At 47.6% G+C, this 15449-nt stretch overlaps 2 protein-coding genes across 4 annotated transcripts in view; one reads left to right on the forward strand and one right to left on the reverse strand.

Moving 5' to 3' along the window:
- Positions 1-456: 456 nt before the first annotated feature.
- ING1 (inhibitor of growth family member 1) lies at positions 457-6961 on the reverse strand. Of its 3 annotated transcripts, none has more exons than XM_017817411.1 (2): positions 6138-6961; positions 457-2080 (listed from the first exon to the last, which is right to left on the reverse strand). In XM_017817411.1, the coding sequence occupies exons 1-2, from the start codon at positions 6277-6279 to the stop codon at positions 1377-1379; spliced, it is 846 nt and encodes a 281-aa protein (XP_017672900.1). In that variant the 5' UTR covers positions 6280-6961; the 3' UTR covers positions 457-1376. The 3 variants fall into 3 exon arrangements, with proteins under 3 accessions (XP_017672900.1, XP_017672901.1, XP_017672902.1); XM_017817412.1 differs by lacking the exon at positions 6138-6961 and adding an exon at positions 4222-4378; XM_017817413.1 differs by lacking the exon at positions 6138-6961 and adding an exon at positions 2774-4025.
- A 5609-nt stretch (positions 6962-12570) lies between these two features.
- CARS2 (cysteinyl-tRNA synthetase 2, mitochondrial (putative)) overlaps positions 12571-15449 on the forward strand; it is a 41064-nt gene continuing 38185 nt past the window's right edge. The window contains exon 1 of the mRNA XM_017817397.1: positions 12571-12586. The gene's annotated coding sequence lies outside the window, so the exon portion shown is untranslated. The remainder of the gene's footprint in view (positions 12587-15449) is intronic.

Genomic DNA, 15449 nt, shown 5'->3' on the forward strand with positions numbered 1-15449 from the left:
CATTGCACCTTGGTCATAGCAAGTATGTTTTTGTATGAGGTGACCATGAAGAATAAAAATGCCTGGCCTGGAATGGCTGCAACAATACTTTGAAAATGCTGAAGCACAGAAGATCCTTCAGCTGATAACAAAAATGGAGTCATTTATATCCATAGTGAAAAAGCGTAAGAACAACTGAACAAGACCAGCTCTATAATACTGATTTTCATATAAATGTCTGGGTCTGGGAGTGACTGCAAGCCCAAAATGAGAAGATTCAGATGGAAAGTTAAATGCTATTTTGGCTCTCCTACAACCTTGCTCTGTGAAGATTCATTATCAGAACTGTAATTTGGTTACCACTACAACAGTTTCAGGCTTTCCAGCAGCAGCTTGCTGGAGCTGCTAAGGCTAAAGACAACTTTTTTTTCCAAGCTATATGAATGATCATTAAACATGATTGCTAAAGAAGCAAACTGTCAAAGTCGTTTCATTTATTTCATAATATCACATCTGTACAATTTTCATACATACAGCGGAAAATGCACATTGGTTACACAATGGCATTTGGCTGCATTTCCAAATATAATACAGTAAGTGCAACTCCACTTAAAATGTACATTTATACAACTTAAACAAATTAAGGATTGCTACACCACTATCTGTGACAGTATAAAGCTTCATTTATGTTATGTCTCATTACTAAACCACTTCCCGGTTAAATATAAAACATATTCAATCATTTTAAAATGGCCTTTGTGGTACCTGGCCAGCATATAAAATATTTGTTGTGTAAAATTTAACCATTAACTTTTTGTTTTAAAAAATAATCCTCTAAGCCTATTTAAACATTTGCTATTGAACTGTTATACTGACACTTTGTAGCAGGAACCAAATTTTACCCTCCTTTTGTTCGCTCTTGCACTGCTTATCACCAAAAGAAGTAACATTTGTAATGTACTGTAGTTTTATTCAGATACAACCAGGTGGTTAAACTATTTAACAATTTTGCTCAAAAGGTAAATAACATTTTTTATTAAAGAAAACAAAATTACATTTCAGAGATATTTGTCATCAAAATTTTAATGGGCAGGGTGCTACAAGCACTAAAAAAAAAAAAAAGAAATACAGAAAATTATTAATTTAGCTTTTAAGAAACACCCAAATATTCTCATAACTTTACTTTTGGAATACATTGGTCCACAGACCACATTCTTGTTACAGCTTACCAAATGAAAAACAAAATTGCTTATTGCCGTCCCTGTAACAGGAATGCCTCAGTTTTAAACCTCCTTTAAAAATATACATTTTACAGTCCTTTCACCTCAACAAAGGTGACACTGACAATAAATACACTGGTTTGGTGATCTTTTTCTTCACTATGAAAAGTCTACAAACTACCTATTGTACGCCCTTTCTTTTTTAGACTTTTCCAATGCCTTGTCCATAGTTTTCTCGTTTTCTCCTCTACATTTGGGGCAGTACCATTTGCCCTTTGGTTTATGATTGAGTCCCACGCACGAAAAGTGAAACCACTCAATAGGGCACTCATCATTATCACATCCTATCATTTCTCCATAGGAGACTTGGTTGCACAAGCAGTATGTTGGCTCGTTAGGGTCAATAGGAAGGTCAGGGGGAGAAGCTTCCCGCTCTGCTTTAGCCTTGGATCGTTTCTTCTTCTTGGACGTTTTTGCTTTCTTCTCCTTTGGTGTTCCTGAGGTGATGTCATCATGATCATGATTGTTTGAGGCATTTTCTCGATTCTCATTATTCCTTTGCCTCCTCGATCTCTTGTTGTTGGGCTTCTCAGCCTGTGCGATTGTCTCGTTCTTTGACTTATCTTGGCTGGCCTTCCCACTGTTTCCAGTGGTGTCATTAGTCTCTTGACAAGTCTCAAACAGTTCCACGTGGCTGTCCACTTGCCTCGTTCTGTTCTCAACGAGCTCCACCATCTGACTGACGATTTGGATCTTCTCGTCCCCCAGTTCCTGACTCCGAATCAAGGCTCTCTGTATGCAGTGCAACATTCTTCTCTTCTGCACAGCATCTGTCTCTCGTTTAAATTTTTCATAGTAGTCGTCCAGGTCCTTCAGAATCTCTGAAAAGAAGAAATAAAAACTATAAATATTTTTGACAGGGAGAATAGCTAAACAAAACCTTTCCATATTTTTCCTTCCATACAACAACATATTTTTGTAAGGTGCAAAGCTGATCAAAGACAGATTCCCTGAAGCTGATATCTGACAAGTGGCTCATGACTCCAGTGGATTACTTTTGTTCTAGTTGGTCCCACAGGAATAGAATGTAAATGCTGATTTAGCCAAAAAAAGGGACTAAAAATATTTTTATATGTTGATAATTCTTCCCTTTAAAATTTTCAGTAATTAAAAAGAACTAACGAAACAAATACACATACCATTGAAAGTTCCAAAACTGACTGCAAAATTAGAGAGGAAATTAATGGATATTTTCTATATAACAACATTAACATTTTTAGTGAATGACAGAGTGGGAGAAAGAGAGTGGGAGAGAAAGAAAGCACAGATCAGTGGAGAAGCTATATTCTGGTTTACTTGACAGCTGATGCAGAAGCACCAAATACACGGTCTGGACCCTAAACTATGGCAAGTTTCATCCAATACTGCTGAGCTACTTCTGCTGAAAATGTGAGGCCATGTAAATCCCTGGATTACAGAATTATGATTACAATATCCAAGATGTTTAGATTATTTCCTCCCTATACCTTCTGTAACATACATGTTGCTTATTTTTTAAAACACAGAAATATTACCTTCATCAAATATTTACTGCAGTGAAGGAGACAAAAAAAGCTAGGAGATAACATTAAAGACGATAGGCAACAACTGGAGCAGCTAGAGCCTCCAATTTAAAATGCCAGCACTGAAAATAGGTTAGATTCTGAATTGCACCTCAAGGATTGTTCCAACAGTCTATAAGAAACAACAATGCACAAAAACTGTTTAAAGTTTCAAGAATGGTTCAGGAAGTCTATTTTTAGGCAGATGTTTTTGAATTTTGTTATGATACTCAAATCAACTAAAGCACAGAGGACATTTGGCATTTCCATATTAAGTCCTCAAAATCACGTAGAATGTTTTTCCTGCATCTCATTCCTTTTCTGAATTTTCCCTTCCTCACAGGTCAGCATGTTCTGCCTTAGAGAAGCAAAATATACTGAGATATAAAATCTGATCTCAATTCCTCTAACAGAAACAAGGATTTCTCATACATGCAAACAGCATTATCAAAACTCTTTAAAACTTTTTATTTATTTATTTTTAATAGGAGAACGTGATACATATGCAACCGACAGTTACCCTGTGATTTAGGTTTTGCCTTGCCTGGGCAGAGTTTCTGAACACATGTGATCCTAATTTTCAGTGAAGATATGGAAATATTATAAAAACTTTACTTTGGATTTTAGAGCTGCAGCCTGTGCTTCACACGTTGGTCAAGCACGACCTGTCAGCTGGTACTGCAATATAGTCTATCTGACCAAACCAGTATTTTGATATATTATTAACCATCTTAAGCATTTGCTTTTTTTCCTGCTTAACTAAAAAAAAAGATTCCAAAGCAAAACAACAAAAACCTAAAAAAAAAAAAAAGTCAAACCTAAGATGCCACTGAAACAGTGGCTGAATGCAGCAGATTAAGCATTCAGGAAGACTAAAAAAAGCAGTGGTAGTAATTTTCAGTGGCTGCAATGCACAGGTTTAATGCTTCAAGCGCTGGCACTTGATTGATGCCATCAGCTTAACCCATCTGAATTTGGTAGGTGGGTATCTTCCACGGAGAACAGTCTCTCTCGATAGCATAACGTAATTTATGCTTGGAGTTGGGCATTAGGAAAACTTCATCTCTGGTACGGCACAGACACTACAGCACCGCACCCTCTCCCGGCGCAGCGCTGTCCTGCAGGAGCGGCGGTGGGATGCGGCGATCCGGGATCCTGCGGGGCGGCCCCGGCAAGGACACGTTTAGTGTGGAGACGGGGTGCGCGAGGCCAAAGAGATGCTCAGCACCGGCGCCAGAATGCGCTGCTCGAGCAGCGCAGCACTAAAAGACACATCTGTGCAGCTGTGTGGTGCAGCTCGGGGGGCTGGGGCTGCCCGCTCACGGCAGGCTGAGTTCACGGGAATTCCAGGGAAGCGCGTTCCCGTGCCCTGCTGTAGCAGCGGGAGCAGAACGCTGCGTTCCGTGCGATTGCGAACGCACCTGCCCGACACCACAAACGCCATTAAAACGGGGGGGTAGAACCGCTGCCAGAGCTTTATTCCCAGCGCAGCTCCGCAGCCTCCCGGGGGCCGAGACACCGCGGAACGATGGTGAGCGGGACACGGGCGAGAGCCCGTCCCCCGACCGCCCCTCTGCGGCGCCGCCTGGCGCCCCGGGGCCGCCCCGGAGGTGACGGAGCCGCCATTGTTCTCCGGCAGGAAACCGGTAGCGGCCCCGCGGCCGCGGCGGAACCGGGAGGGGCTGAGGGGAGGGAGGCCCCGCCCCCTTCGCCACGGGCCCCCACCCGGAGCCCAAAGAAACCAACGGGAGCAACAACAATGATTGACACGGAGAGGCGGCCAATCGCGGCGAGCGGAGCGCACTCGCGCCGGCCCCCGCCGGCCACTGAGGAGCGAGGAGAGTCGCGAGGAGCGGCCCTCCCCCGCTCACCCGGGGACACGTCAGTCACAGCCGGGGTGGCCACGGCGGGCCCGCCCCCCGCTGCGGCCCCAGCCAATCAGAGCGCACGGGCCGGGGCGGGCCGAGATATTCAAATCAACCCCACCGAAAAGTTGCTTCTCGAAACGTCACGAGAGGGCGGGGCGAGGGGCGTGGCGGGGCGGCCCGGGAGCCAACAGGCGGGGGGAGGCGGCGCGCGGCCGGCCCATGGGGAGGGCCCCGCCCTATGAGCGCCGCTGGGGGGCGGGATGAAACGCGATATGCTAACGAGGGGCGTCCATAAAAGGCGCAAGGCAGCCGCTTCCCCAGCACAGCGCGGAGGTGCCCGCTGGACGTGGCGGCTGGGGATATAATGCCTGCCCTGCCCTTTCTTATCCTATCCTCTCCTCCCCGCCAGGCCCCTGTGGGCTCCCGAGGAAGTTTGCCTCGGACCCTTCCGCCGGGCTCCCCTGGCGGGCTGCCCGAGGAGCTGCTGGGGGACCAGCAGGCAGGGCTCGCTGCCCACCGCCCCCTAAGGCCACATGCACGGGAACGCGGGGAGGGAAAAGGGGTCCCCCCGCCCGGCACCCCGGCTGTCAGCGCTGCCGGCGGCACCGAATAAAGCCCCCCTCCCCTCCCCCCTTCCCGAGCGGACGCCAGCGAGCAAGTGACAAAGCTGCCCCGAGTCCCGCAGACCGGCCTCCCCTTCCTTTCCTCCGCCCGTGGGGACGGGGACGGCGTGCCCCGAGCACGGGCAGGGGAGGGGGCGCTTCAGCCCAGCCGTAAACGCGACCGTACCCCCCCATACACTCACACCGCACACGCCGGGTCCTGCCCCCCCGGCCCCCCGCCCCCCGGAGCGGGGCTGTTTCACCGGGTGAAACGAAACCCACCGAGGAGGGAGCGAAGAAAGCACACCCTGCCCCCCACTCTCGCCTAACCCTCCTCTCCTCTTCTCCCTCCCTCCTTCCCTCCCTCCCTCACTAGCTGCCTCTCTCCCCTACTACAGCCATAATGAATACTGTACATTCCTAAATGTTGTGCTGTAATCTCTCCCTCTCTGTCCACCCAGCACTTTCTTCCGTACCCCGAAATCCTTCCACCTCAGCCCCATGGCCAAGGACGGCCCCCCTTTGTGCACCGCACACCCCACTTCCCTGCCCCCGCCTTCTTGGCCAGCAATTTACACAGAAAAGCAGAGTCCTTGCTTAATAAGAGAAGCCGGAGACCTTTTGTTCCGCCCCATGACAAGAGCTAACGCTGCAGATCAGCCCCTCTCTCTCCTCGGATCTTTCCTCCCGGCTTTCTCCCTCCTTTCACCTCCCAAAAATAAAACTACCATCCCTGTGGGGTGCAGAGGGGCAAAAGGAGCCGAGGCTCAGCTCTGAAGAAAAGAAAGGCAAAGACACCCTCCCCCCCCCGAGCCCCATACCACACACACGAACGCACACACACACATACATATAGAAAGCACTTACCTTGATATTTGGCGTCAATTTCCCTCATCAAGGAGACATTTCTCTGCAGATCGAAGGGCATAGACTCGATGGAGTCCAGATAATCCTCCACATAGTTCACTAGGTGAAGCTGGTCTCCGTTTGCAGGACTCAACATTTTCATCCGGCAAAGAAAAAAAAAATCCTTCCCCACACCTCTCTGTGTGAGAGCAAGTGCTGCTCCCTTCAAAGACGGTAACCCCGATGAAGGGCTCACTCCCTGCCCACCTCTCTCGGTAGCTCCCCCCAAAAAAACCGAGGGAAGCTACATCTGACTCCTCTTGTGTGAAACAGAGGGGGAGAGATACACACACACCCTCCGCTAGTCCCCTACAGCCAGCAGCAGCTGATTGAATGGCTGTCGTTGTGGGTAATTCACGAAGGAGGTGGTAGGAACAATCAGAGGGATTTGTGTGTGTGGGGAGGGGAGGGGGGAGGAGGAGGAGGAGAAAGGAGGGGGGCTTAAACCAGCTCCTCCGAAACAATCTGGAAACAAAATGTGCTCTGCAAAGTGTCTGTCAGAGGCAGCGGCAGCCCCTCTGCCTGCGCCAGCGCCGCTCTGCTCCGCTTCTCCTCCGCTCCCCCCTTCCCCGCTCTCTCCTCACCGCCGCCGCCGCCGCCGCTCCCCGCCGATATCAACGCAGCCTCCTCGCTCCCATACGCCGCGCTAGATCCAACGTGGAAAATCCAAATACCAGTTTCAAACACTTGGGAAACATTCGGCCCCGCCAGGCAGGGCGCATGCGCTGCCCTCCCAGCGCTGTGTACACACACACTCACTCAGACACACACACTCACCGCGCACACCCGCTCCCTTCCCCCGCCCGGAACCTCCGCATATCCATCGGCCCGCCTCCCCTTACTCACGTTTGGGGAGGAAGGGAGGGAAGGCGGCGGGGATGCGGTCTGAGCCAGGGGGCGGGCGGCTCAGGGCCGGCGTGGGCGTGAGGAGGAGGAAGCCCCGGGGAAGGCGGAGGCTCTGGTGAAGTTGTGCGGAGGCTGCGGGGAGAGCGGCCCGCGGGGAGGCTGGGGCGGGTAGCTGGGGCAGGTGGATGCTTTTGCGGTAGGGCACCGGGACTTTGGAGGAGTCTCTCCTGCCTTCTGCCAGCTCGCCCCGGGAAGGAGCGGCTCCAAGGGCTTTCCTAGGAGAAAGGGACACTGAGACCGCTGACGCCCCCCCGCGCTGCGGGCAGGGCTGTGCCCGGCGCGGCGCCGGACGCGGAGGGGAGACGGGGAGCGCTCCCTCCCTCCCTGCTCAGCGGGCACCCGCAGCCTTCACCCTGACAGCCGCCACAGCCAATCACCGCGCCCCTCGCGTCCCGCCCCGCGGCCCCCTCGACCAATCGCGGGCGGGCGGGCGGGCACGCGCAGCTGTGACAGCGCTGCCCGGGATACCGCGGCCGCGGCCGAGGGGGCGGTGACGCCCGCGGGGAGGGGCGGAGCCGCGCACGCGCGCTTCCGCAGTGGCGGGGAGAAAATGGAGCCGTTACGGGCCGGCGGGACCACATTTCCCAGCGGCCCCCGAGCGACTGCGCTTGCGCGAGGGAGGGCGGGCTGGAGGCCCGGAGAGCGGGAGAGCTCGTCCCGCCGCCCCTTGTCCCGCGCAGCAGCGGGCGGAGAGGGGCGGGACACGGCGGGAGGTGTGCTGTGGACGAGCTTGGGGGCAGAGCGCCCCCGCCCCACATGGCTCCCGGCGTAGAGGCCTGCGAGCCCCGCCGAGGAGAGGGGGGAGGAGGAGGAGAAAGGGCACCGGGTACAGACTCGTACCGCCCGCATTTTCCGCGCCAGGGCGAGCCGGTCGTGTGGAGGGACCCCGCTGTCGGTCAGCAGTGCCTTTGTGTCCTGCAGTCGCTGCCATGTCCCGGAGCCCGCAGGCACCCAGTTCCGCCGGGACTGGGGAAGGCGGGGCTGGAAAGCCCTACCCCGGCTCCGGCGGAGCAAAGTAACGCGCGCTTTCTGGCTCTTGTTTTTTTTAGCAGACGTCACCGGCAATCCCCTAATTTAGGGGAGACTGACTCATCATTTCTGAGCGCCCAGACTTGCTGGTGCAGTCGCTGTTCGGTGAGGCACCGACGTTCCTCTGCTTGTTGCAGGGAGTGAAGGGAGCGACGGCCTGTCTGTGGGGACCCCCCGCCTCAGCCCCATTGAAGTGTTTTTGCTGCCGTCATCAAATCGGTGCCTGAAAGCGCAAAGTTGGGTTTTCAGGGAAGAACAGGCAGCCCTTTAGTGATACCTCCCACCCTCCAGTGGGAGCCGGGCACCGAAATAATTCTGAGGATTGGAGACGGTACCACAGACTAAGCCCGTTTTGAACCGACCCCGACCCACTTCTTCGGGCAGGTGTCAGAGGGCAGTTGCTTGTTTTCTGAAGATATTTGTAAGTTCTCCCAGTTTTTCTTCCTCTCCTTTTTTGTTACCATGAGTTGCTGTAAAAAAATGAGTTGCTGATGTAAACCTCACATACACAAGATCTTAGTTTTTTAACTTACAGTGAGCACTACAGCATCTAGGCAGCACTCCAAGCCAGTGCTTGTGGACCTGTGTGTGGTGGCATAGAAAGGGAATTGTCTGATGGCAACACTGGCCTGGGAACACCTGTTCTGGTTGTTGGCATCACCTTGGTAGTTAGAGCCTGTTTCCCCAGTGCCTTGAAGAAGCTGAGCCACTGTCAGCAAGTAAAGGTAGTTAACAGTCCCCTAGCTTGCATGAGAACCCAAGCCAATAATTATGACTCAGTACAGGCAAGACATCTGAAAAGAATTCAGATGACTCCTAAAAAGAGTAATTTTTGCAAAAAAAGGTAATCATCATTCTAGACACGCAGTAATAATTATGCATACAAATAAGAAATCAGTTCGTAAAAGTACCTGCTAATTTAGTAAACGGGAACTTCTGTCCCTCCTTATAGACAAAATTAGGAAGGGAAACTTTGAAGTGTGGCTGCAGCCTGCTAAGCTTCCGTAATCTTCTCAAAGGTGCTGATAAATTGGATGCACTGAGGATACAGAGCTTGGTATCATCTTCCTCTTGAAAGTGCCATCTACTAGATCATCCTCTGTTAGCTTCTCATATGTCAATAGAAGAGTGACAGAGAAAACCACCATCAGACTTTGCACAAGTCCTCAGGAAAAGCATGGGACTGAGCTCACCTGTAAATGCATTTGGTATCTGTTTTGAAGGTCCCCTTTTGAAGATGCTCAGTGTTTTGTACAGTTGGTATAGGAAGGTGTGGAGTTGATGCCCATTGCCCATCTCCGCTTTTCCTCCTCTTCCTCTGCTTTCTTTTTATATTGGCCTCTTGCCTCTGAACTACAGTAGGTGAGAGATGGGAGATTTTGAATGGAGTTTCAGAACTTTTTTTTTCACATCAGGAGCCCATTTCTTACCCTGGTGAAGAACTCACAAGTAGAAGTCATTGTCATATGTCAAAGAAGGGACTCATGGGCTTAATTTTCTTCCTATTTCCTATACTTCACTAGAGGATAAAAGTATCTAATTCTCCTCCTCTTGCTCCCAAGTCCCTTTGCTCTGTTTATAAAAAATCCTATTTAGGAACCTGAATCTCTAGGGTTTTCAAAAGTTTCTTGAAGCTGTTACCTTACTAGATATCTAAACTCACAGCAAGTGCAATCAAGGGAACCTATAACCAGATCAACAACTCATGCAACTACTGTGTAATATACGTACTATATATGTGTATATATAAAATATTATATACTTCATATAGCATATATTTTAGTAATTACAGTTGTTCCAGCTGTTATTCCAGCTCATCAGAGTAAAGTTCAGAATACTTCATATGAGGATCCCAAACCTCTGAACATGTTCCACAAATATGCAGATACTGCATATAACAGGATAGCTGGTACAAGGAATTTTGTCTGCCTCCTTTTTCCTTCTCTGCCTTAGCTGAATATTGCTATATGAAATACTGTGTAATCATTATGGACGTGTCTCTGTTTAGTAAAAAAGATAGCGTCTTCTGATCGTTTGTCATTATACTTTATAGGTACGGATGAATCAGATGAGTTACTCTGGCTAATTAATTTCCACACCATTTAATGGCTTAATCCCTCTTCTGTAGTTACATACAGTTGGAGGTTTTTTCTCTTGCTTGTTTGTCTGTTTATTCTTTGAGGCTAAATTCATGCTTACCTGGATATAATGCTTATCTTACAGAATTTTACAAGTCTATTCATTTTGCTTGTGGTTGAAGGTTTTGAAGCAAACTGCAAACAGTTAACATACAAGGTGAGCAGAGCTGAGGTTTGCAAGTATGAGACCAGCAGAGAAGTCATGGTTCACACATGCAATATGCATTGGCTGTGCAGTGGATAGTTGGGCCAGAAATACCTGTTCGTGTCAGCAAATGATCTGAAATTAATGTATTAAAAAATATAGAAAACGAATCTGGTTGAGTTTCTCCTTTTTCTGCTTCCCAGTAAAGGCTCAAGAACTTTGTGAACTTCCCAAACACCTACCTAACGTAGGTCTGCCATTCTAAACTTCTTTTTTTTAATCAGCCAAATCCCACTTAAGGATGTCGCTGGCTACAGCACATCTCCTCCTCTGCTTTCCCCAAGACAGTTGCACTCACTGCCTCTTTTCACACCTGTTTTCTGCTTACACCTCTTTCTTGCACCTGCTACACTGGTGCATCTCCAAAGCTCTAGTGATCTTAAACAGCATTAATCTGGCATTAAAGGTGAGCAAAAAATTCTGACTGGACCTAGTAAGTGTGTGTTGCAGTAGAAGGCCAAGACAGAAGTACATCTGAGTGTTCCCAGAGTGTCAGCAGAGTCAACACAGATCAAGGGCAGCATATTCCATGGGCTCCACATTCTCTAGAGAGTTCAAGAGATCTATACCTCAGCAGTTGGAAACCACTGACAAAGACACCAATCTGAACCCTGACTGAATTCATACCAATCCTCAGGCTTGTTTCTGTCAACTGTGGTGCAGGACCCAAACACTTTCTGGGTGATGAAAAACAGGCAATGTTTGTCAGAGCAGTTGATGAGTAGGTTGTCTGAACAGTAGTAGATGGTGCTAAAAACTATTATGCTTTTGGTAAGAACAAGAAAGTTTATTTGGTTCTTTATGTCCACTAGTGAAATTTCTTTTGCGGTCTTATTCCATTTCCCCAGAATCACCCTTTTGAAATAGGTATCTCAAAATAATTTCTCGTATATACAACATGCTCTTTACTTTGTGAATATTTGGTGGAATGGCCACTCAACATTTACAATATTTCTGAGCCAAGCTTTTGGTAATAAGCTTGAGACAATTTTTATTCCGCTTTTAAAAATCAAGATTCTGAAGCAAACCAATATGCGCCTAGATTTTGTATGACTAAAAGGACTGCAAAAGGTAAGTCAAAATGCGTGTATTATTACAGACTGCTACAGAGCCCCAAGAGAAATTCAATCCACTGCAGTAGATTTAGACCGTCTTTGCTTTTGGTTTGTATATTGTCTTTATAATCTTTCCCTACCTTATTTTCTCAGGGTCAGCTTCCTCGCCAGGTTCCTGAACTAGAACCTGACAAGAAGGGCCACAGATACTGGTAACATGCTCTTTGATAACACAGCAAATGCAGCCTTTTTCCTCTGCCGACAGTTCTAAGCCAGTATGGTTTAATTTTTTAGAAGAAAAATACAGCATCTTTAGCAATAGAGGGAAAACTGTAAAACCTTACAAAGCACGTGTATCCTAATAATAAATGGAAAGGAAGAATAATTTTTTAGCTTTATTCATGTATGATACAAAACATGATCTGGGATTTGCCCACTGATCTTACCTCTGGGGACAAATCTTGTAGGTAGTCCTGCAACTGTGAACTGGAAAATAGAGGAGCCAGGGGAGCCAAAATTCCCTGAGATCCTCCCTGCCGGCCACAGATGTGTTGCCAGTGTGCTGCTGGTGGACAGCACACACAGCTGTGCTGCTAACAGATTTTTTCCCTTTTGATAAGGATGAAAGGGAAACATTGCCTTTTTGCACATGCAGATAAAGGGGCAGAAAACATATAGACCCATTTTAAGGTGTTCAGGAGTCACCCCTTTACCTTAGAGTTTCAGTCTTTATTTAAAAGGAAGTTTCAGCCTTAACGACTCCTAAGAAAAACGTAAGACGACTTGACAGTATTACATACATGTGCGTCCCCTTGAAACAACAGTTTACCTGAAGCTCAGACAGATGTGCCCCAGTGCGATTGTGACTTAGAGATGTACTGCTCTGCAGATCCCATTTCCTACTGGCTGTTCAGAAAATACAGAAGTAACAGCAGTACAGCAGGCCCAGGCCTGGCATTGACTGGGTGCACCCTGGCTCCAACTGCTGGAAACCTCTAAAGGCATCTTCTACTCCAGGTGGAAGCAGAGGTCTCCTGATGGAGGCAGAAAATCCTTTGCTGCTATTTTGCCTCTCTGGTAGGTGACTGTTGTCTCATTGCTCATGTCCTAGGCCAGGAATAAGGGTATTGGTATAGCTGGCATAAGTGGAGGTGTGCTTACAGCCACAGACCAATTTTTTCTGAGAATGCTGGTATTTTTAAAATGAATAATTTATGGTTCAAATCTACCAGGATTAGTTTTGCTTTTATTTGAAATTACTTTCTTTTGGTACTTCAGTGATTGAAGAATACTCTCCACTGTTCCACTGAATATATTCTACTACATTAAAACAAATCTCAAGTGTGAATGATGTTAGCTGTTTATTTCAGGCATTTAATTATTGTGGTCTTTCCCACCATCAGAAAATAACATTTTATAGCACAACATAGTGGTTTCTGGACTAAAAGCTAAAAGCCAGTCTGGGTAGCACAGACACTAAGCCTTCTGAAAGCGCTGGGAAAGAAAAAGCTCCTGCATTCTTCTGATCTGTTGGCAGTTTCATCCATGATAGCTAAACCTGGAATTAAGGCTAAAAAATGTCCGTTGTTACTTAGCATTGACTTGGACTCTGTCAAAGTGCTTGGAACCATACAGAACAAAGAAGAGAACAGAATTAATGACAACTCTTAACTAGATGTGTGTGGAACAGCAAAGACATCAAAACCAGCTCACTATGGAAACTGAAATAATTGGCTTGTGAAGTTTCCTGAGAAATATATAAAGCAAACATTTACAAAGGTTATTGGATGGTGTCTTCAGTTTCATCCTAAATAGTCTCAAATTAGCAAGCCTATAAATTAGGTTTCCAATTTGATCAAAAAATTAAGATTGTTAAATGACAAATTTTAAATGTTCCTATTACATATGAGAAAAATGTATCAAATCTGTCCCTGGTAGATAGAAGAGGAAACAATACAAGGACTTCTGTGAGGCAGCTCACCACAGGCAGACCTGCAGCATCCAGTCAAGAAAGGCTGTGATTGTTCAGTATTACCTTCCTCCCAAAGGTCAACAAGGTAACACAGTGGTCTGGGAGACCTGAAAAGCTCTGCTGTGAACAGCCTGCTTAGAGGCTTGTGTGGAAAATGACAGTTTGGAGTGGGATAGACAATACGTGCTGGCACTGACAGTTCACTCTCCTCATACAAGAGCAAGGGTGGCTGCAACTGGAGCTCACAGGCCCCAACGTCAACACATGCCAAGTGGATGCTTCCTAAAAATGGCAGTAGACTTGCAGTACCCCTTGTCAAAGGCTGGAGTTGATGTGGGTTCACAGAGACCAGGGAAATTAATAGTACAGCAATCTATCGGGGGAGGGTACAAAAACTAAGGGGAAGGGGGGCCAAAAAACCCCTAAGGCATTCAGCTGAGAATGTCATCTGGTCAGAAGCTGGAAAAATATCCAGGAAAATATTCACAGAATCATAGAATGGTTTGGATTGGAAGGGACCTTAAAGATCATCCAGTTCCAACCTGTCTGACATGGACAGGATCACCTTCCACCAGACCAGGTTGCTCAGAGCCCCATCCAACCTGGCCTCGAATACTCTAAGGGGTGGAATATCCACAGCTTCTCTGAGCAACCTGTTCCATTACTTCCCTACCCTATGAGTAAAGAGTTTCTTCCTAACATCTAATCTAAATGTCTCTTACTTCAAAACTGTTCCTCCCTTGTCCTATCATTGTGTGCCCATATAAAAAGTCGCTCTCCCCCTTTTTTATAAGCCCTCATTAGGTACTGGAAGGCTGCTGTAAGGTCTCCCTGGAGCCTTCTCTTCTCCAGGCTGAACAGGCTCTCAGCCTGTCTTTAAGGAGAGGTGCTCCATCCGTCTGATCATCTTTTTGACCATATTATATATGTTTGTAGAGTTCTGACTTGTTTCCTTGGTACCTGCTGGTAGTTTCTTCTGAAAACAAGGTGTTAGTTGAAAAAAGATTTTCAGTACCATTAAGTGTGTTCCATTACTCTGTTATTTACTCTAGTTAAGTAGCTTACAGTGTCCGAAGTGGATCAAGGTTCTGCAGCCAGTTAAGCTCTGTTTTCTTGGTATGCTCTGAAAGAAAGAAAAAAAATCCACAATGAGATGAGATAAGTATCATCAGAAAACATTCACCCTTAGGTTGTTGTGACACCAGAAATGAAAGCTGACCTTGACAGTCAGCTGGCTAAAGCCCAGGGTACCTCACCAAGTACCCAGCAGTACTTCATGTAATTTTTGAAAATGTTCAGGTGAGGTAGGACTTTATACAGATACGTGGGAGTCAGGGGGGTGCATAAGTGTTTTCTGAGACTGATTTAATAAAGTCCAGCTTGGGAATGTCACACCATGTTTTTCTTTCAGGAGCTAACTGGCTGCCAGCCATTCCCTGACCTGAAAGGCAGCGCAAAATAGATTCACATAATCACAGAATTGTTAGGGTTGGAAGGGACCCCTGGAGGTCATCTGGTCCAACCTCCCTGCCAAGACAGGGTCACCTAGACCAGGTGACACAGGAACATGTCCACGTGGGTTTGGAGTGTCTCCAGAGAGGGAGACTCCATAACCTCCCTGGGAAGCCTGTTCCAGCACTCTGCCACCCTCAATGTAAAGAAGTTCTGCCTCATGTTGAGGTGAAACTTCTTGTGTTTTAGTTTATGGTTATCGCTCCTTGTCCTGTTCTCCGGGCACCACCAAAAAGAGCCTGGCAGCATCCTCCTGGCACCCGCCTTTAAGTTATTTAGTAATGAGGTCCCCTCTCAGTCTTCTCTAGACTAAACAGGCCCAGCTCCCACAGTCTCTCCTCACATGAAAGATGCTCCAGACCCTTCCTCATCTTTGTGCTCTCCGCCGAACCCTCTTCAGTAGCTCCTTGTCTTTCTTGCACTGAGGAGCCCAGAACTGGGCACGGCAACCATTTC

Source organism: Lepidothrix coronata, unplaced genomic scaffold (genome assembly GCF_001604755.1).
Source record: "Lepidothrix coronata isolate B3197 unplaced genomic scaffold, Lepidothrix_coronata-1.0 Scaffold60, whole genome shotgun sequence".
Classification (NCBI taxonomy): Eukaryota; Metazoa; Chordata; class Aves; order Passeriformes; family Pipridae; genus Lepidothrix; species Lepidothrix coronata.